This window comes from Neofelis nebulosa, chromosome 2 (genome assembly GCF_028018385.1).
Source record: "Neofelis nebulosa isolate mNeoNeb1 chromosome 2, mNeoNeb1.pri, whole genome shotgun sequence".
Classification (NCBI taxonomy): domain Eukaryota; kingdom Metazoa; phylum Chordata; class Mammalia; order Carnivora; family Felidae; genus Neofelis; species Neofelis nebulosa.
The window spans coordinates 120,262,069-120,284,783 of record NC_080783.1 but is presented as its reverse complement, the minus strand read 5'-3'; the positions used below and the strand labels follow the sequence as shown (position 1 = coordinate 120,284,783).

Genomic DNA, 22,715 nt, shown 5'->3' with positions numbered 1-22,715 from the left:
GAAACATATGCCATAATTGAGATGTAATTGATTTGGACCATTCTAATTAATACAAATTACAGGAATTTTTCTGTAATTAACACTCGTAAGTGATTATTGAAATTATTATTCTGTTCAATGAAAGTATGGAAATTTCTATGTAAAGTTTGCTCTTGGCATATTATGATTATCTGTTAGCTAAAGCCTCAAACACTATTAGGCCAGTGCATAATATTTGGTATGCTGTTAAATCAGAAAGAAATAACCGTAAGCTTTATATGTAGTTGTTTTCTATCTACCATCATGAAGCCAAGGATTGACTGCAAGATTTCCAAGTAAATAGTGCCTATTTAAATCTTGAGATATGTCATACCCACAATCCATTGAGACTGGGGATCTAGCCCAATGGAGATCCAGCCATTATCTCGGCTATTTTGGCAACCACGTGATAGCTAATGGAATTAACTTGGCATGCCAGTCTTTGAAGTTATTTATAAAACTGACGCAATGATTGGAGAAGTTTTTACTCCCCCAAACCAAGCTTCATTTCCAGTGAGTGGGTGTGCTCATGGACAACCTGACCCCCGAAATCGAGCCCCGATGAAATGGGTCAGTGGACTCCCAACGTCGCTGTCAACCGGAAATGATCCAGGATGGAGGGAGAGCAGGGGGCTCTGCTGTTTGGCTCTGCTGCTTCCCATCCATGTTGAATCACTGGCGGGTCACAACTTTAAGAATCCTCATCTCCCATTTGCAAAAACAATACTTCCCACCCTGTCCTTGGACACTGTGAGGCTCAAATGAGAGAATATGGGAGTGTTTATAAGTGAACAGCCTGAGGCACTTTATTAGTCTCTTATCAGTCATTTGGTGCATGAGAACTCAAAATCATGCCTCTGGTCTTGTGGTGGTGTGTTTAAAGGGGGGGGGTATAAATTTATGATTAAACAGCCTCAGAGTCACTCTCCCCTCACTCCCTTTGGATAGAATTTCTTTCCTGATTGCCCAAGTGCTTCATGGGACTGCTGGGGCCCTGCAGGACCCTGAGGTCAAATCGCCAGGTCAATCACTTGCTACCTGAGGGCCTTTATCAAGTACTGAAACTTTTTAAAGCTTGTTTCCAGTTCTATGAAATGATGATAAACTAATATCTCACAGAACAGTGGGAGAATGAGAGGAGATAGTCATAGAATGGTATCATGCCGGGCACATAGCCAGGGTGAGGATCGCTGTTAGACTCACTGGCATCTGCAGCTAATGTGAGAGGCGAACATCCCACAGAGTTAGACCTGGTTTCAAGTCCTGGCTCCCTCTCTGACACTCTGTGATCCTGGATAATCCGCTCAACCTCTCTGGAGCGCAGTTACTAATCATAAAATGAGCATGGTAATATCTACTTCATGAGGTCTACACAGAGATCACGTAAAGTGGTATAGATGACCGTGCTGTGCTTATTACAAAGCATAATGGAAACGCATAGACTTTTTACTTTTTCCATACAAACAGACAGGAAACAATTGCAAAGATTTTATTTAGCGGCTTTCTGTGCTTGGCACTTAGAAACAGTTCCGTGCATAAGGGCAAATTTTTTATACACCTTTACTTCATACATATTTTACATACCCTTTTTATTGCCCCCTTTTTTAATATTCATAATATTGGATTCCCCACTAGGCACATAAATACATTTATCTACAACACCTCAAAACCAAAAATCTTAATAATATCTGTATTACTTGGTATTATTTGCATTTCCACACCACTTAAAAAGTTTAGCTTGCACCAAACTTTACTTGTTTTCTTAACATTAAAGGATTTGAGGGGAAAGGGAAAGATGAAGGAAAAAAACCCAAACTTCAAAATGCAATAAACTATTTGATAAAAATGGAGACCTAAGGGCAGGTGGAAGGATGCAGAAAGGCCCATCTGTAATTCCCTGGAACGTGACTGGATTTCTCCTGCCCTGGGGGCTGCGGGGCAGGCAATCCAGGTCAGGTGTCTGGATCTGGCATGCAGACGGCCAGGCCTCGATTTGTCGCCTCTGCTCTTGGTATCATCTGTCGGGATTATAACACCCTTCCTTCTTCACACTCCTGTTCCCCCTCCCCCACCAGGCTTCGCGCTCTGGAATCGGCACTTCCCAGGCAGCGCACCCCTCTTCTGGATCATGCTGGTCAGAGCTGTGGGATCCAAGTGCATTCCTTGCCCGGGTCCTCTCTCCAGTGCCCTGACTCTGCACAGTGTCCCAGAGAGGCTTACTCCTCGGTAACGCCATGATTCTATCACCTGTAGGGGGAGGGAGAGAAACGACCCCAAACCAATCTCCTCGGTGCGTTGTCACTCTCACCATTGCTCACACTTCCTCTCTCAGTCTTGCTCTCCGCCTCTCTCTTGCCCACTACTCCTTCTCCTCTTTTCTCATTCGGCTACTCTTACTCCCTTTTCACAGGTACCACTGGGAACGTCAGCGATCAAACAGAGTTAGGAGAGCCAAAGTTCAAAAGCCATCTTTTTTCAGGAAGCCAAGTCCAGTTGTAGTGGTGGTGTCTGTCCACCCTGTGGGTAGGAGGGGGTTCCAGGATACACGGTTCATTCCAGAAACAGGGTAAGCTGCAGGGGAGAAAGGTTGGCAGCTACTGCTGGCCCAGTCCATCTAGCGTTGTACATAGACCGATTCTTGGTGAAAGCACCCACCTGGGCCCCCCTCCACAGAGTTCGCCCAATTCCAAGTCTGTGTGTGTGTGTGTGTGTATCGCTGTAGGTAAGTTTGTGTGCAAATATGTATGTGTGTGTGTGTGTGTGTGCATGCATGTATGTATGTATGTGTGTACGTATAGGTAGGTCTGTATTTGTGTGGGGGTAACTTTTTATGGCTGCTACATGCTAGCATCTCCCTTAACATTATTATAAAATGATAAATCAGTTTCTTCAAAGACCACTCTAGAGTAGACAATGCTTTATAAAACTAAGGTTTGGGAAGGCAGGAGAATGGCCACTGAGTCGGAGATGATTCCACATGGTAAGTATCCTTCAGTGGCTTAAAGGTCTTTTGTTCTTCTTCGGGATGTGCTTTCCTCCTCCAGAAAAAAAAAAAAGAAAGAAAAAAAAATACACAGTTCCCGTTTTTCAAAGGCGTTGGGCTCCCAAAGAGGAGGATCTGCCCGTGGAGACTCTGGGGCCCCGGCTCCGTGCTGTTCGGCCTGGCCATTAAACCATGTGCACGGACATCTGGGAGGAGGAGCCTGGGACCGCCCCGTACTGCCGGCCGTCACAGGTGTTAGTCGCCTGCTGGTTGTTGGGCGAAGGGCTAATCATGTGCATGCTGTGCTCCATCCCCGTGGGCAGGTACTGCCTCTCTCCAAAGGCCCCGTTGGAAGGAGAAGAACAGAGTAAAGTGCTTTGAGAGGCGCTCAGTTTTTCCGGGCTTGCGGCTAGCCTCGGAGAAGTGGGGAAATTGTATCCGTACAGATTGTAAGGGTTGTGGAGAGAGAAGGCGTTATAGGAGCTCTGCTGCATGTGGCTGCCCCCGAACATGTGTGGTGAGGAGGAGCTCGAGGCTGCATTGCCGGCCTGCATGACATACTGGAACTGGGAAGTGGGGAAGGACCCCAGCTGGCCACCGTAGGCTTCCATCTTGCTGTTGCTAGGCAACGAGGGAGGAGTCGGTATTCCTGAGATCAGGGATGGAGTCCTCTGAGGCATGAAGGTTTCGGAGGGCTGAGTGGCTGAAGCAGTGCCACTCTGGAGCCTGTTGTAGCCACTGTCACTCAGCCCCGGGTAGCTCTGCAAGGCAGCCATGTTGCTTCGGGCACATGGTGGATAATCAGAGAGGTTTAGATTGCACAGCTGGCTCTCTCGACAGCCCACGTTGAAAGTGTTGGGGGCCAGGTGAAATGTTGGAGGAGAACAGGATGGAGACAAAAGGTGAGAAGAAGCTGAAGGCGATGGTGTCCCAGTGCTGGAGGTGGTCGGGGAAGTGCCTGTGCTGCCCCCTGAAAAATAAAAGGTAAATACCATTGAGACAGAGGCCCGTCCAGGCCAGAGGCAAGCCATGCAGGAGGTACCCTCAAATGTCCCAGACGGGCTGATTTTTACAGAACCACAGCTTTCTCTTAACTCAGCAGACCTAAGTGATTCTATCTGTGCACACATACATAGGCACACGCGTGTGCACACACACACACTCTCCAAAAAAGACAGAGATGACACAAAAGAACACTAAACTTTTGTTTGTGTGTAAATGCCTTCAAAGTCTTCTTTAAAAAAAAACAAAAACCCGGGGCGCCTGGGTGGCGCAGTCGGTTAAGCGTCCGACTTCAGCCAGGTCACGATCTCGCGGTCCGTGAGTTCGAGCCCCGCGTCAGGCTCTGGGCTGATGGCTCGGAGCCTGGAGCCTGTTTCCGATTCTGTGTCTCCCTCTCTCTCTGCCCCTCCCCCATTCATGCTCTGTCTCTCTCTGTCCCAAAAATAAATAAAAAACGTTGAAAAAATTAAAAAAAAAAAAAAACCCCTTCCAATATTCACTTTGCCATTTCTCACTTGAGGCACGAAGAAGAAACAAATTCACTTTCCAGTAAGACCTCTGGTACTCAGCATTAAAATCCCCCCACAAAACTTCTTCCGTTCTCAGTGGAAAGGCATGAAATATATGTTTTCACCAGGGACTGTTGCAGACTTTGCCATATTTAGTCTTCCAGGTAAAAACACAGCATACCAAATCTCAGGACCATACCCACAGAGGAAATGGGGCACTGGGTCAAGGTTGAGGACTGAGAGGGGCCCAGGTAGTAGGAAGGGAGGCACTGGCCTGAAGTTCTGTCATATGAGAGGTATTATGAGTACAACCGGAAGAGCTAGGTTAGCATAAAGCAGAGCTAACCTGTAACTAAATCATCATAATCCAGAGGGTCTGCCAATCTCCCTCTGTAAGACCCTGTCCAGTCTCAGAGACTGGAACAAGGACTGTAAATGTAGTCTGTGGATTTGGGATATTTGTGAGGGCAGGGGTTCAGACAGTCACAAAGTCAGGAGACCTGCGCCCTCACAGCTCTGCCACACGAATCACCCCCCGCCCCCACCCCAGCTGACCCTGAGCACATCACTTATCTTCTCTGGGTTTGTTTCTTTATCCAGAAGATGAGATATTGAATTGGATAAGTTAGGAGAAGCTACAAGCTTTAAGTGACAGGATCCCACCTCAGACCAACTAAACAGCAATCAAATGATTCTAATGTGCAGCTGGGGGTGAAAAGCAATAATAAAACCCAAATTCCTTCTTTCAAAGTACCCAGAATAGCAATCCTTAAACTTTAAGGGCCATGAGAATCACCTGGAAGGCTTGTTAAAATAGATTGCTGACTGTCCCCACACACCACCCCGAGTTTCTGATTCTATAGGTCTGGGGCAGGGCCTGAGAACGTGCATTTCTGAGATTGATGCTGCTTACTGGCATAGAGACCACACTTTGGGGTAGAGGAACTCCAGCTCCATCTCCTAAAGTCCCCGTATCTGTGTTTGAAAGAGTTGCTTCTCTGACGTGTGGATATTAGAACTGGATTGGCGGCTGATGCACCAACAGATGAAGGGCCAGTTCAACCCAACCTACTTCAAATGTGTTCTCAGAAGCCAAAAAAAAAAAAAAAAAAAAAAAGAATGGCCTTTCCAAGCTTCTCCTTTCCCAGGGCTAGGAAGCAGCAGGGTAGCAACCGCTTTTTGCCTTGCCCACTGGCAAAGACAGTGGGGACTGCTGGGGCCGCTGGAGCTGTCATCTGAATTCCAGAACAGGAGGCTGCTTTGTCCTCCACAGAGACCCTCCTGTGTCTCCCGATGATGGACTCCCTCCTTCGGGGCAAGGTTGGGAATTTCCCAGAGTTCTTTAAAAGCACAGCTCCCCCCCCCCCCCCAAGAGCCTGGTTATCTTCAGGTCATCCACAACTCATGTGAGGAACCTGATCTGCTATAAAAGGGTAAAGGACATTTTAAGTGGAAAGGAACAGGAATAAGGTTTTTATCCGTGAGAGAAATGGGAAGAAAACCAGCAGGATTCCAGAGATATTGAGATACAGAGGAACCATCCGCAGTGTGCCAGGGAGGAGGATCCAGATGTGCACACCGAGATGCAGATACCTCAAAGAGAAACCCAAAGTTAATTTTTAGCCTCAGCCTACGTGCACAGATATGGTAGTAGTATTGAAGTACAAACTTAGCTCCTGTCAACAGCTTTGTTAGAGTTAAATTTTTACAAAACCCAACTAGTATCACTTTTTCCTTGGTCACAAAAATTTCCCCCATGAAACTTCCAAGGTAGAACTATAAACAGGAGCTGATTTTAGTTAGAGTCATTTCAGGAAGTTCTCCTTCTTTTGTTTCTTCTTCAGTCCTTAAATTCCTTGAAGAGGGTTCGCGAAAAGATTTTTATTCCACAAACTGAGAGAAGGCCAACATTGTCAACACCCCTGGGAGAAGGAAGCCAGCAGCTGACAGTCATAGGAACAGCACCCAGACAAATTCTAGGTCTGCCGGCCTCCACCCGGCTCATGACCACAGGCAACGTGTCCTGCCTCTTCGTTCTCCTCATCTCTGAAAGACGGTCTCAAACTGATAAGGCTTCACTTTCTATCCTTGCAGAATTCTATTTGCGTCTGAGGATGAAACTTACACAAAAGTGTGCATGGCCAACAAGGACTTTTCAAGGAATCCTTTTAATATAAAGGAGTTTGGGAAGGGGACAGCTGAGAAGGAGGAGGAAGAACATCTCCCACTTCTTGTTTTTGGACCACTGCGTGGCCTCGGCGACAGGGCCGGCCGGGGAAGGTCAGAGATTCATTTTCTGCAAGCGGCATGCTGCACACATCTTCCTCCTCTTCCACCCTAAACACTATGAGCTTCGGTGAAAGCAGCGCTGTGGCGCAAGTGGAGAAACTTGACTCCAGCTGTAAAGAGGTTTGTGTTTTATGGGATATGTATCTGGTCTCCTCTCTTTGAAGGTCCGTTCTTGCTCTCCCAGATCTGGTGTTTATGGGGTCCCCGAAGAGACCCCCTGTTCGGCACACTGTACCGTCCTGTTGTGGGTTCGCTCTGTCAGGCACTGGCCCTCGCCCTGCAGCAGGAAGCGCAAGATGCAACAGATGACTTTTTACAACTCTAAATGGTTTTCTCAGATGGCCCGAGATGGAACGAATGGTACTGATTTAAGGCCTCAATTGGTTTCACTACAAAAAAATAAGAAGGGAGCTATTAACAAGTCACAGGGATTTCTGCTGAGCAGATGAGAGGTACATGTTAAAAAGTTTGTAGTCAGCTTGCTTTGGCTTTTAGATGACACTCCCTGGAAATGAGACTTGGTGGCCTGCTGAGTTTCAGGGGGCAGGAGCCCCCACATGAACCAGTGTTTGAAGCCGGGGAGCAAGCCTGTCCAGGAGAAGGTCACATTGCTTCCATTCACTTTGAAGAAGTGCTCTTGTGCACTTAAAGCACTCAATACAAACGACAGCTAGTTTTCAAAGTCCACATAGAAAGAGAACACTGCGGCACTCGTTTTGCAGAGAAGCAAACGAGATACCGAGAAGTCTTTACTCTCGCATGATCTAACAGCTTGTCGGCTGTCAAACAAGATCGGAAGTGCCAGCCAAGCGCTAAATAAGCATAAGGAGGCAGGCTGCCCTCCCTGTGCATCTCAACACTCGGCTGCCTGAGGCCTCTCATCCCAGAAGAGCTAGGGCAGAGTGGAAGGCCAGGTGACACTGATACAAAGGGGGCAGAGCTGCCTCTCTGAGAAAAGCACACCTCCCTTTCTTGTATAACATTCTCGCCTCACCCCTCTGCCACAGCCAGGTCCTGAATGCTCTCAGGGTCTTGACTGAAGCTTTATTTAATAGATGAGTGTGGGCTGTAGCGTTTGGATTGCCTAGCTGTCTTACTGATTACGGGACCTTGCAAGTTAGCCTCTCTCTATACAAATGGAATTTCGGGTATCTACCTTTGTAGGGATGTTCTGAGAAACAGATGAAATAACATATAATACAAAGTGCACAAAGGCATTAAATATTTATTTCCTTTTCTCTTCCTTTCCGTCGGTGAAGAAGGAGCGAAAGAAGGAGAAAGGAATCACAGGGTATTTGGGTTCTGATGGGGAGACTCTCAGGTGTTGGCTTCTTCCACGGAGCTGAGCATGTCTGGCCTTCCTGCACTCTGGTGAGCATATGTCACAGCTAGATGCCTGGATGTAACAGGCTGGAGGAGCCTCCGTGGTTGCGAATGACAGAGCACTGGGCCCGTGACCACTATGGGCCCACTAAGCCTGTACTCCCAAAGGCTAAACCAGCTCTGTTTCCTCTCTGAACTATCTTTCCCTCTTGCCTCACCCCTGCCTAGAATGGAAATTCCATGCTCTGTGTCTCCATTCTCAGATCAAGCAAGCGGAATTGAACACAAATAGGTAGGTTGGTGTCTTTCCCACTGTCCCCAGAGGCCTTAATCCATGTCTGAGAGGTGATTAAAATGTAATGCCCTAAGTAGCTGAAAACTCTCTGGTATTCCAGGACCAATCCCCCACCCGCCCCACCTCCCTGCATCTTGTTTTACCCATGGACCCAAGTGAGGAGATACTCCTTGAAATTCATATTCAACATTAACTTGTTCCAATATTCAAGGCTCGCAGCCAATATAACCAAAAAGAATACATGTTTAGCAGTGATTCCATACGAGGACAATAACCTAGAATATACTTGTGTACCATGAAGACAAGTACAATGTGACCATGAAAATCCTGAATACCAAACCTGCTGACTTTTGCATCTTTAAATTGATCACTTCCAGATTGTAATATGGAGGCGTTCACATACAGTTTCCTTTTGGGTTTATTTTGTTGTGCTTTCCCCCCACAAAAAAATTGAAAAACAGTAAAAACAAGACCCCATCTGGGCTAGTAAAGAATAAATTTCCATGTAATTACTTGGTTGCGTAAGCCAGACTCTTCTCTCATATAACTTGGTGGCATGTGTTCCTTGGAGAATGTGGGATCACTGTGTCCCTGAGTAGCCGCCTTTGAGGCATTCAAACAGGGAAAAGGTAAGATGTCAGCACCCTGTGGACTGATCCCAGGGAATAAACCCAAAAGCCATAAAGTTAAGGATCACAACTCCATTCCTCCCTACTATGGAATTACCCTTAGTTGAAATGAGGGCCCTTCTTAGAATGCAAATGTGAAACATTATAGTGCTAATGAGAATTGTGTGGTTTCAATCTTAGAAAGACTCTTAATGCATCCTTCTCCATAAAGCTTAAAGATATACATAGATCCAGACCTCTTCCTTTTTTTAAAATGTTTATTTTTGAGAGAGAGAGAGAGAGTGAGACAGAGGATCAGAAGCAGGGTCTGCGCTGACAGCAGAGAGCCCCTTGTAAGGCTCTAACCCACAAACCGTGAGATCATGACCTGAGCCAAAGTCAGATGCTTACCTGGTGCCCCTAATCTAGCTTGTAATATATTCACCCAATTCTCATTTTTCACATTGGTCTTTTGGGTTCTGAGTCTCTCTGTTTCCTGGATGGCCCTGTTTCACACCTACCACCTTGCCTAGCTGGGGTGGCCCTGTTTTTTCACATTCCATGAACTGGTCTGTTTTCTCTGCTCCTTGTTTTACTGCCTTCCCTGCGGCCATGTACACACCGATTGTGATTGCCATTGAGGGCTGATCTGCCTGTCTCCTGGCCACAGTACCCAGCTTCCCACTGAGAAACCCCCCCGTCCCCCACTCTCAGCTCTCCACCCCTACCTCCAGGGAAGGCATGTGACTAAGAGCTGGATGGTCCACGCATCATATTCCCCACCCCTGACCACAGTAATTGGTTCGGGGGTGACGCAATTTGAGTCAATGAGACTCAGAGATTTTGCTAGAAACCTTAAGAGGGGCACATGACCCTTTCCCTCAAATTGAGACTTAAGATGTAGGTCTACTGCTGCTCACAGCTATGTTACCACCATGGGGGTCTGAGGATGAAGTCAGGTGGGAGCCTGGAGCAGGTGGTGGCAAGGGAGATTAAAGGTGTGGACGGATTCCAGAACTTGGAGATGGGGGCTACCTACGGTGGGGAAGGAGGCAGGGAAACACCCAGGATGATGCATATATATAGTGGTGTTCTTCCCCCAGGAGAGGGCGCCAAGTCTGTAAGGTAAATCGTGTGCTAGATTTCTGGACACATTGAGCATCAGGGACTTTGGGACAAAACAAAATGTATGTCGCCACTGTTTTAGTGGACTGAGTTCAGACACCCTGTCAATCCCTGTCACGAGTTCCTCACAGCCATCCTTCCTCACCTCAGTGATACATGAGATCTGTGTAAGTAGCTATCTCAGAATCATTACAGAGTAATCCACAGTAATTCAAAGACAAGCTGTCCCTTGAACTGTCCCCTTTCCCTGTGTTTTACTGGTTTGAATTTCTCAGTTTCTGATCCCTTTCCAGGACCAACCTCTAATTGTTATAAATCAAGCTGATGAAAATCCCAGCACCAACAGAGATGCTCATATCCTTTTAACTGCCTGACAAACATTAAAAGACCCAATCTTTTCTGGTGATGTCTGCTACCATTTGAGGAAGAGGGAGCGTTCCATAAATGGCAGGTCTCCTTATTTCCACAGATGGAGATGGACTGTCAGCTCTGGTGTCACTGGTCCAAGATGGTTCCTTCCCGGTACAAGAGTTGTCAGCCCCTTGGACACGGATGGTGCTCACACAAGCTCTTTCGGTTTGGGCCATACAAACAGCTCCACTGTATATATCATCAGAACAACAGGACTGCACTTGGCCATAACTGACCTGGGCTCTTCTTTTTTCTTCTCTACCTGTGTTGCCTCAGTCAACGTCCCCAAGCATCACCTACTTGGTTAGTTCATTTTGTCCCTGCCACTAGCAGTGTTCAGGTAGAAGCCCCTCCTGAAATAGAATCCTATCTCCAGACTCTCCAAACATGTGAACTCCCTTGCTGATTCTAAATGAAGACATCTGAAGGTAAGACCATACACTTGACTTCATAAAAATAGAATATCGACCTATTTAGAATTAATGCTCAAGGTGTTGGCCAGAAAACATCAATTGGAAGTGTAAACTAAAAAACAATGTTGTGGACAATCAAAGCTCTAGTAAGAATGAAGAAATCAAATGTGGTCTAATGGAAAGGGAACTGCCCTGTCAAGATGGAGACACACTTCGGAATCCTAAGCTCACTTCTGCCACCATTTACCTGCAAATATGTGAGCAGACTTTGCTCTGTGCCTTGGTTTCTCTTTGTGTAAAAGGCAGAGGATAATGAATCCCATGCATGCTTCTCCATAGGAGAAAACAACTATATAGAATACCCATTCAATATATTTTTTTAAACAGAAGGATTTGGGTTTTTGCAAAACTGAGGCTAATTCAACTAAGGGCTTTCCTTGCAATGTTACCAACAAATGGGTCTTCACGAAAGAGAAATAAAAATGACAGCAAGGACGGGATGAAAAAAGCATCTGTAACCTCATTCAGACAGAAGAGTCTAGCTTCCAGCAGCAGCAGCAGAAGCAGCAGTAGAAAACAGTCTTAGGGCCATGTATTTGACATGCCAGATATTCATGTGTCTGAAGCAGTGAGGTTATATGGACACTGGGTAAGTAAGTCAGTCATTATGTGGAGCTTAGGTTTTGTGTCAACACTGCCAATACTCTCTTCACCAAAAGGGAATTACTACAAGATCAGTCTGCCACCGAAGTTTCCTCTAGAAGGTCATCACTTTCTACTCCTTCTAAGACATGAGACAGTTCAACACAGGTGGCTATGTCTCTTTTCTTCGTTTCATACGTGATACTGTCCAGAGCTACTGGAATTCTTAGTTCTTAAGGGAGGAGGGAGTGAATGTTGTTTCTTTTATGTCCTTTGTTAATGTGAAGAAACCAAGCCACATATTTTTTAATAATGAGAATCTGGATCAAGTTCAATGTATAGTTCAAAAATGGATTCCAATTAAACAATTGAACAGAATTTTGGCTTTTCCTCCAGCCCCATCCCACTACCATATGTATCTATTAATTCCAAGTTCATCCCCCACCAATAAAAAATGGACTCCCTAATTAAGTGTGACAGTTTGCTTCAAAAGTCCAGTTTCTCTTAAACCATTGTTTCCTAAGTGTCAACAATAAATTTATCATATGGATAAATTTTTGATAGAAACACCGTGAAACCGGCCATGTTACACACCTAAGCAACTCATGCCAGTTCCCTGTGCCTGTGCCTGCCTAACGGCCCCACGTGCTGCTGAAATACAGGTTGCCAATCCCAGTCATCACTCCACATCCACATCTACACACATATTAGGTAGTTGTGCTCCAAGCACATGTATCAGACAGTGACCCTGCCTACCTGAGCCACAGTGCCACCAAGTGACTTCACTTGGCATTGTTCATTAGGTACTTCCGGGGTGCCAGGCCCTATGACAGTTCTTGAGAACACAGCAGTGAACACTATGTCCCCACCCATGCCTGCTTCTCAAGAACTGGCAATACCCCTGCCAACATTCTCACACCAGCCTCCATGATACAAACTCTTGCTTAGCTAGGGCTTGCAAAATCAACATAAAGCAAGGGCAAAGAAGCAAGGAGCCACCTCAGAAATAAACAGGATCAAGTAAGTATCTTTGCACGAGAATGACACATGTTCCTTTATGAAGCATGTTTACGTAAGTGATCTTGTAAAAAATTACCCCTCTTTGGTGGGTGAGGAAAACAGATTCACTAGAAGTACCTTGCCCAAGGTTATAGAGAGGTAGTGGCCATCCAAGATGGAGACCCAGATTTCCCAACTGTCAGAATACCTCTGCCTCGTAAGGGCCATGAGAGCCTAGAAGCAATAGCAACACCCTGAAGATGTATTGACCCTTCTTTTCTCACAGGATTATGAGGAGAAGTCTGCTTCATGCAGAGGGCTTCCATTTCTCCTCCATTTATTAAAAAAAAAAAAAAGAGAGAGAGACAGAAATTCTGGATCACTTGCCTCACCAGATCCCTGTGAAGGTGAATGGTCTAATCATGTTTTAAATAACTAATCATCAGAAAGGCAGTATCTCTCGTCCCTGATGCATCTGCCTCTCAGGTATCCATGTACAGGGACAGAGAGGGACAGAGATGGTGGCGATGACGACCACCGCCACCACCACCACGAGAGCTAGCATGTCGTGAGTGCTTCCCCTGTTTCCATTGTCTCATTTAATCCTCACAAAAATTCTCCATTTTGCACATGAGAAAACTAAGTATCAGAAAGGATTAGGGACTTGGTCAAGGTCCCATAGCTAGGAAGAGCCTAACCCAAGCGGTCTGACTCCAGACCCTATGTTTTCAATCGCTTTATCTTACAATCTGAGAGAGCGCAATAATTTAGGTTACAAAACCTAATTTAGCGTGCAAACCACCAGAAGCTCCCCTGGGAGGGGAATGTAATATAATGTATCATCAAGTCCTAGAAGGGTCTCCCATATGGCAGAGCCACAATTTCAAAACTCGGGGCTCTATTAACGGCAGCCATGTGACAGAACAGAATAAGCTTTGTCTGTAATTTTGGCCCATGCCACTCTGGGACGGGAGGAGGTTGGAGAGGGAGGCTTATAAAGCATCTGACACTCTGGAAGCTTCCCCAGGTGAACGGGGGCTGTGCTGGGAAGAGCCACCAATGGGACTGAAGAAAGGAGTCGAGGTCAGCCCACGAGTCACCTGTGCACAGGCCACAGGCTTCCCAACCTGAGCTGCCAGAGAGGGCAGATACTGGAAGAAAGGACAAATCAGTGTAAGGAAAAAGTCCACCCAGCCCATCAACCTGAGGCAGGTGTTGTTCCACGTAAACAAGAACAGGAGGGAACACAAGTTGCGAGACTCCGACGGGCTTGTGGCAGCCCCCCCACTCGCTGTCAGACCTGAGCAATTCACTGCCGTTGTGCGGGCCGAGTTTGTTCTCATCTACAAAACTAGATTAAGAAAACTGATAAGGCTGCCATGAGGAATAAATGATGTTATTATGAAGATCTCTTCGAGTACCAAGGGCTATGTGAACGTTCAGGGGTAGAAGTAATAATTTCACCACCATCATAATCGTGAACCTAACCCTCCTTTTAGGAAGAGTGAAAGCGTGCTGCCTCTGGAACTGGCTTGTTTGTGCAAGTGGTTATGCTTTGGTTATTTAGGGCGCTACCAAGTACTCTTCGTTCTAGAAGAACGGGTGTAACTCATGGCTTGGCTTGGGGCCAGATGTGCTATATTCAGTTCTGCTCCCACTCTCCTCGGCACCATCACCAGGCAGAGGCCGTGCCCCACGACTTTACCTTGCTGCTTTTGCATGGTGGTGAAATCCTCAAAGGTGAGTGTGCGCACAGGGGGTCTCCAGAATGCGTAAGTCTCCATGATGGCTTCCAGTCCGGTCCTGCCAAGGAGAAAAGTCAGCAAAGGGAGTTGTAAATAACGCCAAGAAATGCACTGACGTTTTAAAGATCTGTGGTGATTTGTCTGAGAAGTGGTATAGACATAGGCACTGAGAGATATCACCACTGGGGGCAATTCGTCTGGAAGAGCGCAAGGTATAGATGACACTGAAATGCAAAAGGAAGAAGAAATTAGCCCAATTCAGATTATTTGCGAGTAAGTCGTAACTATGATGGACTTTTCCTCTGAGCTTTCTTCAAAGGATGTCTGGTCTGCATGGAAGAAAAAAAACCCACCTTAATTGTTAAAGGTCAAGGTCACTAATATCACGAATGGAGTTGAACAGAGAGTAGCGCTGCCGGTTTCTCTAGCACAGGACGATGTCGTCATCATTACCACAGTGACACAGACACAGACTGCCCCAGCTCTATCAGTGAGTATGTGGAGTCAATGAAATTGTCAAATCACTGTGGCTTTACAGGCTTCTTAAATCAACAGAGGCAAGCAGGGCAGATACACTTGAGTTTCCGTTGCCTTAAAAAACACCCACCTGAAGGCAAAGAAAGGGTTTGGTCCCAGAAACTATACCTCAAGCAAAAAGGCCAAGACCTTTCTGTAAATATTTACCTGTATTTTATCATCTAATAATCAAGCTGGTCGTTGAGGGTCACTTACTTGAGACAGACCACAGGAAACATCCAGGATTTTACGAATACATTAAGGCTTCTCTGTTTCATTGATACTGGAGGTTCCATTAATTGAAATATGCACACAGTGCCTACTTTACCAGTCAATAAATTCTCTCTCTGTCATATATATGAGGTGCTGATGGGCACAATTTCAACATAACTGTCCAAGTTGTCTCAGACATATTCTTGCTGATATTCCAAGTCCTCGGAACAGAGTCCAGGCTGGGGCTTCTTTTAAAGCTTTGAACATAGCTTCTGATTATTGACTTTTCTTTAAACTTAACTGCTTCACTTCTATCTAAGTGGAGGGAAGGGAAGTTCAGGGACTACGGGGAAGGCAGGGCAAGGAGGGTAGAGAAAACGAGGTGACATAGTCCTTTCATTGCAAAGTTACTGGAAGGTAACATGGCGTCCCTTCCCAGAAAAGACAAGCTTTCCCTCCTGAGATGAAAACACGCTGCCTGTCCTGCTCCCTAGGCAATACATTTCCAGAGTTGTCTTCAGTCCTGCAGACCAAGAACAAAGTGAGAAGTTTTATTTTAAGTGAGAACAAATATCCTTTCCTTATAAATGACTATAAGATCCCCTGAGGTTCTTCTCAGATGAGCTGCTGATACACTGATTGGCTCTTTATGTTGGAAAATCTCCTCTCTGAACAGCCCTTACTTGCACAGTTAACTTTCTAAAGTCTTCCCTGGAATCTTGGAGGCTTTAAATACACCAATGTTGGCAAATCGAACTCTGTATTTTTAGAAGAGGTTGAGAAGAGAGGGTGTTGCATGGTGTTTATTAGCTGTTAATCTGTTAAAAGTAGGAATAGAAGACGTGTCCACATACTCACCTACATCAATGCTGAATACAGTACATGAAACTATTTGTGGAGAGAAAGAGTCCAGGCAATTAGGGAGTTCACAATAATAAGGGGATAGGCAGATAAAGGCATGCCGAGCTTTGATGATTGTAAGAAAGAGATAGGCCGGGCCTAGATCTCACTGCCTTGCTCTGGAATGCTGGCCACCCACCAGAACATCTTAGGATTCCCTTTAATGGCACAGCAGGCTCCCTGCAAATGGCAAGGCCTTTGTTGCTCCACCTCCGATTCCATTCTTCCCAGGAACATGTACTAACGAGGGGCAAAATATTAGCTCAAGGACAAAGAACAGTCCCTTCTCATTTCCTAATAAAGTGACAGAAGACTGAAGTAACAATAATACACTGTTATACTTGCCAATATTGTATTTATTAAAGAAATATAAAAAGGTTTGATTTCATTTTCACAACAGGCAAAAAGATTGTGGCAAAGGTATTCATGATTTTATTTAAGCAGTCAACTCTCTATAGGATAGTGGCCATTTGCCCATCCGTCCAAGTCTAAAATCCAACTGAAAGACTGAGTCGTGGAATCAATTGGTTTAAAAATTGGGAAAGTTGGGGTGCCTGGGTGACTCAGTCGGTTAAGCGTCTGACTTCAGCTCAGGTCATGATCTCGCAGTTTGTGAGTTCGAGCCCCACGTCGGGTTCTGTGCTGACAGCTCAGAGCCTGGAGCCTTCTTTGGATTCTACGTCTCACTCTCTCTCTGCCCCTTCCCTGCTCGTGCTCTATCTCTCTTTCTCTCTCAGAAGTAAATAAACATTAAAAAAAAATTTTTTTTAATAAAAAAACAAAAGGGAAATTCCTGTGTATCACCTACTCCTACTTCCTGTGATGCCAGCCTGGATGGTTATTCAGCCTTTGTTGGAGCATTTCCCAAGGAAAATACTCAGTTTTCTAACAGACGTTAGAAAGTTCTTTCTGACCTTGGGCTGAAATCTCTGATGTAACTTTTACCCTCTGGTTCCTTTACCAATGAGTAAATGGTGACAGTGCCAGACGGTTTCCACATTCCCTTCAGGAAGACTTTCCTTAGCCATTAAGAATGTAATGTACGAGATTCCACATATGGACACAGCCATGGTCTATCCAGTCCAGAGGTCGGTCACAAGATTCATTTTGGTCGTGGGGTGGTGGGGGAGGGGTCATGACTACCAAAAAATAATGACTAAGACCACACATTCCTCACCACACTTGGCCGTGGCTCCATCCTTCATAGAATTATCCTGGATACTCCCTGAATCTATTTATATATGCAAAGCATGTCTCTTTTTAGAAAAATTAATCCTATTTGTTTACTATATGCCACATCTTATTTGTCCTCAAACTCCATTAAGCTTCACTGGATAGATCTAATTGTTAGAAAGTACTAGTTCTATGTATCAGACTTGGGTGATGGGCCACGGCAAGATAAGCTCCAGGTAATCCAGCCCTCTCCATCACTAGCATGTCTGCTTTGGATCCCATGTTTCTCTGTGTCCCAGTGCTTAAGGTGATGCCTATTGCCTGGTAAGACTCAATTTACGTGCACTGAATTCATTAAAAAGGAGTGAATTTTCACCCTGTGTTTTATTACTGAGCCATTGTTTCATGAACTGTAGCCAGCGTAAAACTTAAAAAAAACAACTTGATGGAAAATCAGGACTCTGAAGACAAAAGGACTCCTTTGGTATTGGAGAAGTGGGACTTGTTTCCATAGCTGTTTGTGCCTTTCTTGACTCAGGTCTCAGAGGAGTTTCACTTTTCCTTTGGTTTCTTCTGTTCCAGTCACAGAATTTCTGACCTCCAAGTCTGAGTCCCCTATCAGAGGCCCGTCATTTCTACCCTCATCTTCTCTTACAAGAGTCTTTGCCAACTACCCATTAACATCTTTGGCCACTTGGACATCTATTCAAAGTTTATCGTGAGCAGCACATTGTTTACTTATTCATCACCATTAAACGCTGGGTTTGTAAAATTTTATCTTAAGGTTCTTAAAAGTGAATTCATTGTCTAACAGATTAAAAAAAAAAAAAGGCAGTCTTAGGTAACCTCACATCATTAACATGTTCCACATGGTGGGCCTCTCTGGGTCCGTTGCACACCAGAGACCTGATGTCACGTCTGAGGTTTCCAATCAGAGATGATCATATTGGCAAGTGCCTCCTTCTTGCTTACTTTTCCTTGTTTGCTCCAGTGACAAGAGAGGCCATATCTAACTCTTTTTGTTCAGTGCTTTGGCTGGAATCATCTCTCTGATTTCCAGGCCTCTTCTCTTTAGACTTTTCAGTCTGCTCACTGGCCAAACCAACAGAATGTGCTCAAGAGGAGGGAGAAAAGGAAGGAAAGGAAGCAAGCCAAAGATCTCTTTTACAAATTGATGATGCCTCAAGATCAACTGATTTGAAAAAAAAAAAAAAAGCCAGACTGCAAAGAATTATTTTTCCAAATTCTCATTAAAAATAAAATGTGGGATTGCCCTGCTTTGGAGTTCAGCAAATATTTGATAATTATAACAACAATTATAACTACATTCATGAATCTATTAGGTAGCACGTTGATGCATACTTTCTGTTTTTTTGTGTTGAGAGACAGGGTTGCTTTTTATGATTCTTCTATTTATTTTCTCTGTAGTTCTGACTTTTAACTCTTCCCCAAGTCATTTTCTGGTGATTCTGGCAACAAAGGGAACCTATGCTAGGGATTGATAAGGCCATCGGCCATCTGTCAATAACAGACAGTCAAGAAACACAGAGATGGGGTTTTGAAGTCACGAAGAAGTTTTCCAAACAGTAAATGTGCCATGTTCAGGAGATTTAAAAACAAAAAAGAGCAGAGGGTCTTTACTGTAATTTGGGAGTGTCCTGTTTAACAAAAAGAGAAAAACGTGTAGGGGTGCCTGGGTGGCTCAGTTGGTTAAGCATCCGACTCTTGATTTTGGCTCAGGTCATGAGCTCACGGTTCACGGTTCCAGCCCGACACTGGCAGCATGGAGCCTGTTTGGGATTCTCTCTCTCCCTCTCTCTGTCTGCCCCTTCCCTGCTTACACATACCATCTCAAAATAAATAAATAAACTTAGAAGAAAGAGAGAACAACACGTAAATGGCTAATTCTGACCTGTGTGATCAGTGCTACACTGACGATACATAGAAGATGCCATGGAGCCCTGAACAAGAAGTACTTCCTACACCTGGAAAACTCCAGGATCACTCCATGATAGGCCAGTGACTTCAGCTTCATATTAAAGGTTACTCAGCAGTTTCCCACACAGACAAGAGGCAGAAAGACCTTTCCTAGGAGAGCTAACAGTGTGCGCAAAGCCTTGGAGGTATGGAAGGGAAGGCACATTCTGGGAACTGAAAATAGTTCAGGGTGACTGGAGCTCCAGGTGCAAGATGAGATGATGGGGCAGATACTGTGAATATTTATGCCATGTTAGGTGCTTGGATTTTATCCCATGGGCGGTATTGCACCTCTGATCTTTCTTCTCTCTTCCTGTTCCAGCATTTGAAAAGACACAGAACCAGAATACACTGTTCTTTCAGATCTAATTACCATATCTCAACTTTCTAATCCTTTTTCTTAGACTGTCCTTCATCCACTGAGGTGAGGGCAAACCTTCCACACCTCCTTCTTTCCTGGATCTGGAATTGGCTCCTACGTATTTGTTGTCCAGGAATATTTTAAAAGGCCCCCCAACAGAGGTCTGCAAATTGGAAACAACACCAACAACAAGCCATCATTCAAAACTTGGCTTTAGAGGGTACAACAAGTATATCTACACGCTGATTGGCTGTCACTGATGTGCCTTACAGTGGTTTGGAAGAACAGGTGTCCAATGGGCACATGCTTGGAGTTGAGTCAAAACTGTTCCTTCCCAAGGGATTCCCAGCTCGGGAACCCTGCCCCCCACCCCCCATGGAGTCTGAATGGGTAGCAATGGGACTCTCAAAGGAGTTTTCATTGCCTCAGGAAGTACAGTAACAATCCCTGATGACACAAAGCAGGCTAACTAAAAGAGTAAGTTTCTTTGCATTTGACTGGAATGGTCAAACTTTAATTTGGTAATCACACAAGATGCAGATTAGCACAGTGGTTAAGAAGGACCAAGAGCAGGGCCCCTGGGGGACTCAGTTGGTTGAGCTGCCGACTTCGGCTCAGGTCATGATCTCGCAGTCTGTGGGTTCGAGCCCCACATTGGGCTCTGTGCTGACAGCTCAGAGCCTGGAGCCTGCTTCAGATTCTGTGTCTCCCTCTCTCTCTGCTCCTCCCCGGCTTGCACTCTGTCTCTCTCTGTCTCTCAAAAATGAATAAATGTTAAAAACAATTTTTTTTTTTTTAAAGAAGACCAAGAGCTTTGGAGCCAGACTGCCTGGGCCCAAACTGCAACCCGGCTGCTTATCAGCCCAATCTTGACCAGGCCATACAACCTTCTCATGCCTCAGCCTCGCTGTCAATAAAACGGAAATAATGATACTACTCCCTCCTCATTGTTACTTAATAAATGCAGGTTGATTAAAGACAAAATACATCCGAACAAGAGAAAAAAACATAATGAAAGCTTGAGGACCATCGGTCTAACTCAAGCAAACAAAATCCCACTGTCAGCTCAGGTTGTGACCTGTAACAGGAGAAAACACTCTTATTTCCCTGGAATTCAAAACTGTGTCAGCCCTCTGGTTCTGGATTGAATGTGGAGGGACCTGCATGTTACCTAATTCCATCTCTCATTCTCTCCTCAAGGAACTGAAAACATGTCCTTCAAGCCTCTGTAGGCCTCATTATCTTGCAGATATTTCAGACTCCAATATGTTAACCATTAAAAAGACGTCACTCTGTTAGATGACACCATCCCTGGGCGAGAGCCATAGATAATAAAACAACTGCCAACTTTCCCTGGCAAACCAACGGAGCCAAGAGGACAATGGTGGAAAAGGTTCATGACAGAGGAGAGAGAACAAATAACAAGGCAGAGAAAAATGTTAAATACTGGCTGGAAGACCAAAAGCCAGGGGACGTGATAAACAGCCATGGCCTGGAAGAAGAGGGGGAGTCTGGCAGGACGCTGCCACCAGAGTCTAGTACAGGGCCAGCTACCTTGACCTGTAGATGCAGCAGTTCCCAAGAGGGAGTCTAGTGCCGATTACTTACTTTAGATCTGCTAAATGGCACCCGTGCCAGGGATAACAAAAGAGTCTGAAAAATCTACAGGGGCTAGTAAGAGTGCCAGGAATGAGCAGGATGAGACTGGCTGGAAAAACACAGTCAATGGCTTTAGGGAGAACAAATAAAAATATAGAAGTTGAAAGTGAGGGAGACACTTGGAAGTCATGCTGGTTGAAAGAAGGCAAGTGGTCAGTGCATTGGCTCTAAGTTTGCTATGTGAGCCTTCATGAGCGACAGGGACCCGGAGAGGGACAAGAGCAAAGCTGTCTGCTGACTGTCAAGCTGTGCCTAATAGAGGACAGTGACATCACCCTCTGGATGCTGCCGTTGGCTGGATTTGCAAATTCTGAAAGCTAGTACCTCACTCTACTCAGCTTTACCATCCGTCAAATGGGAAACACTCTAACAATACCAATCAACTTGGAGATAAAAAGGGAAAACCTGGACCACCGATACTACGTGAGATGATTATTACTAATGTTATCGTATACTTATGATTCAAATTCCTGGAAATGAATATACAAGGTTGAACGGTATGAAACTGCCGATATTTTACCTCTTTGACCCACAAATATAGTAATTTCATATGTTCAGCTTAAGAGGTAGGCCAGGGTGTGGACAAGACTGGAAACACTTGGTTGTAACAGAATTCTTCTAACAGACTTTGACGGAGACCCACCCTGCACACTTCTTCCCCAACTCACAAAGAAAAATGGTTTCTTTCAGACCTAAGCACCGATGACCTGGCCCTGGGGCTAGTGTCTGGCTGACTCTTCCTTTTCCTTCCTTTTCATTTCCATTCACTGGAGGCATTCTGATTCCACTCTGGGTTTTGTGAGAAAGGGCTGGGCCTTCACAAGGTTTCCTGTCTGTGCTCAAGAAGGTGATTCTTCACTCTATGAACATGGTCTTGGGACAGCAGCTGCTGAAGGGGGCGGTCACAGGAAAATCTTTTACTCCCAAATATCCACCCCCGCCCCATCAATGGAGATTCCTTCCTTTGTGTTAAGTATTAGCCTCATTAAGCATCCTTCTCCTGCAAGCCAATATATCCATTCCTGTAATGCAGTTAATGGCTCCATTTTTAGATCACTCTCCCCTGAAATATTATGTAAAGGGACACTAGGCACCAAGAAGGACAGCCACCAGCCACGTTCCCAGCAAACAGCAGTGCTGGCTGAGAATCAGCCTAGACACACATTGCCTCATACACCTCATCCTGAAGTCCCTCTCGTTTTTTCAGCGAAGGACAACCTACAGTTACTTGTATGAACCAAGTGCCCCATGATATGAGGCCTGCCTCCAGCTCCTTTCTGATAGTTCCTAAGTGGGATTTGAGTGTCGTGGTAGAAGCCTCCACAGGTGGCCTCCAGAGAAAAAGATACCCTTCTAAAAAGTTTCACCAGTTCCCTGGACCGCAGAAGAGCCACTCCACTGGGGACCTACAGCAGTGGAACCAACAGCAGTGGCTTCTGAGGCACCACACAAGCAGGGAGTATCTGGATGAAACCACATCACGTGGGACAGTCGCCCTTGCAGTTGTCTTAGATGCAATGGAGGCTGGGAGTAAGGTAAAACCCAAGGTCAAAG

The 22,715-nt window shown here is 45.4% G+C and overlaps 1 protein-coding gene and 1 long non-coding RNA gene across 4 annotated transcripts in view; one reads left to right on the top strand and one right to left on the bottom strand.

Annotated features, from left to right (window-relative positions):
• Nucleotides 1–1,491: 1,491 nt before the first annotated feature.
• Nucleotides 1,492–22,715, bottom strand: part of TBX15 (T-box transcription factor 15) — a 103,808-nt gene continuing 82,584 nt past the window's right edge. For all 3 annotated transcript variants that reach the window (XM_058716049.1, XM_058716047.1, XM_058716050.1), the window contains exons 7-8: nt 14,323–14,420; nt 1,492–3,971 (exon numbers count right to left, since the gene is read on the bottom strand). In XM_058716049.1, coding sequence (XP_058572032.1) covers nt 3,187–3,971; nt 14,323–14,420 — 883 coding nt within the window. In that variant the 3' untranslated portion in view covers nt 1,492–3,186. The remainder of the gene's footprint in view (nt 3,972–14,322; nt 14,421–22,715) is intronic.
• LOC131504089 (uncharacterized) lies at nt 3,897–12,097 on the top strand. Its single transcript, XR_009257768.1, has 2 exons — nt 3,897–3,985; nt 10,622–12,097. It is a non-coding gene; the product is annotated as an uncharacterized LOC131504089 (long non-coding RNA).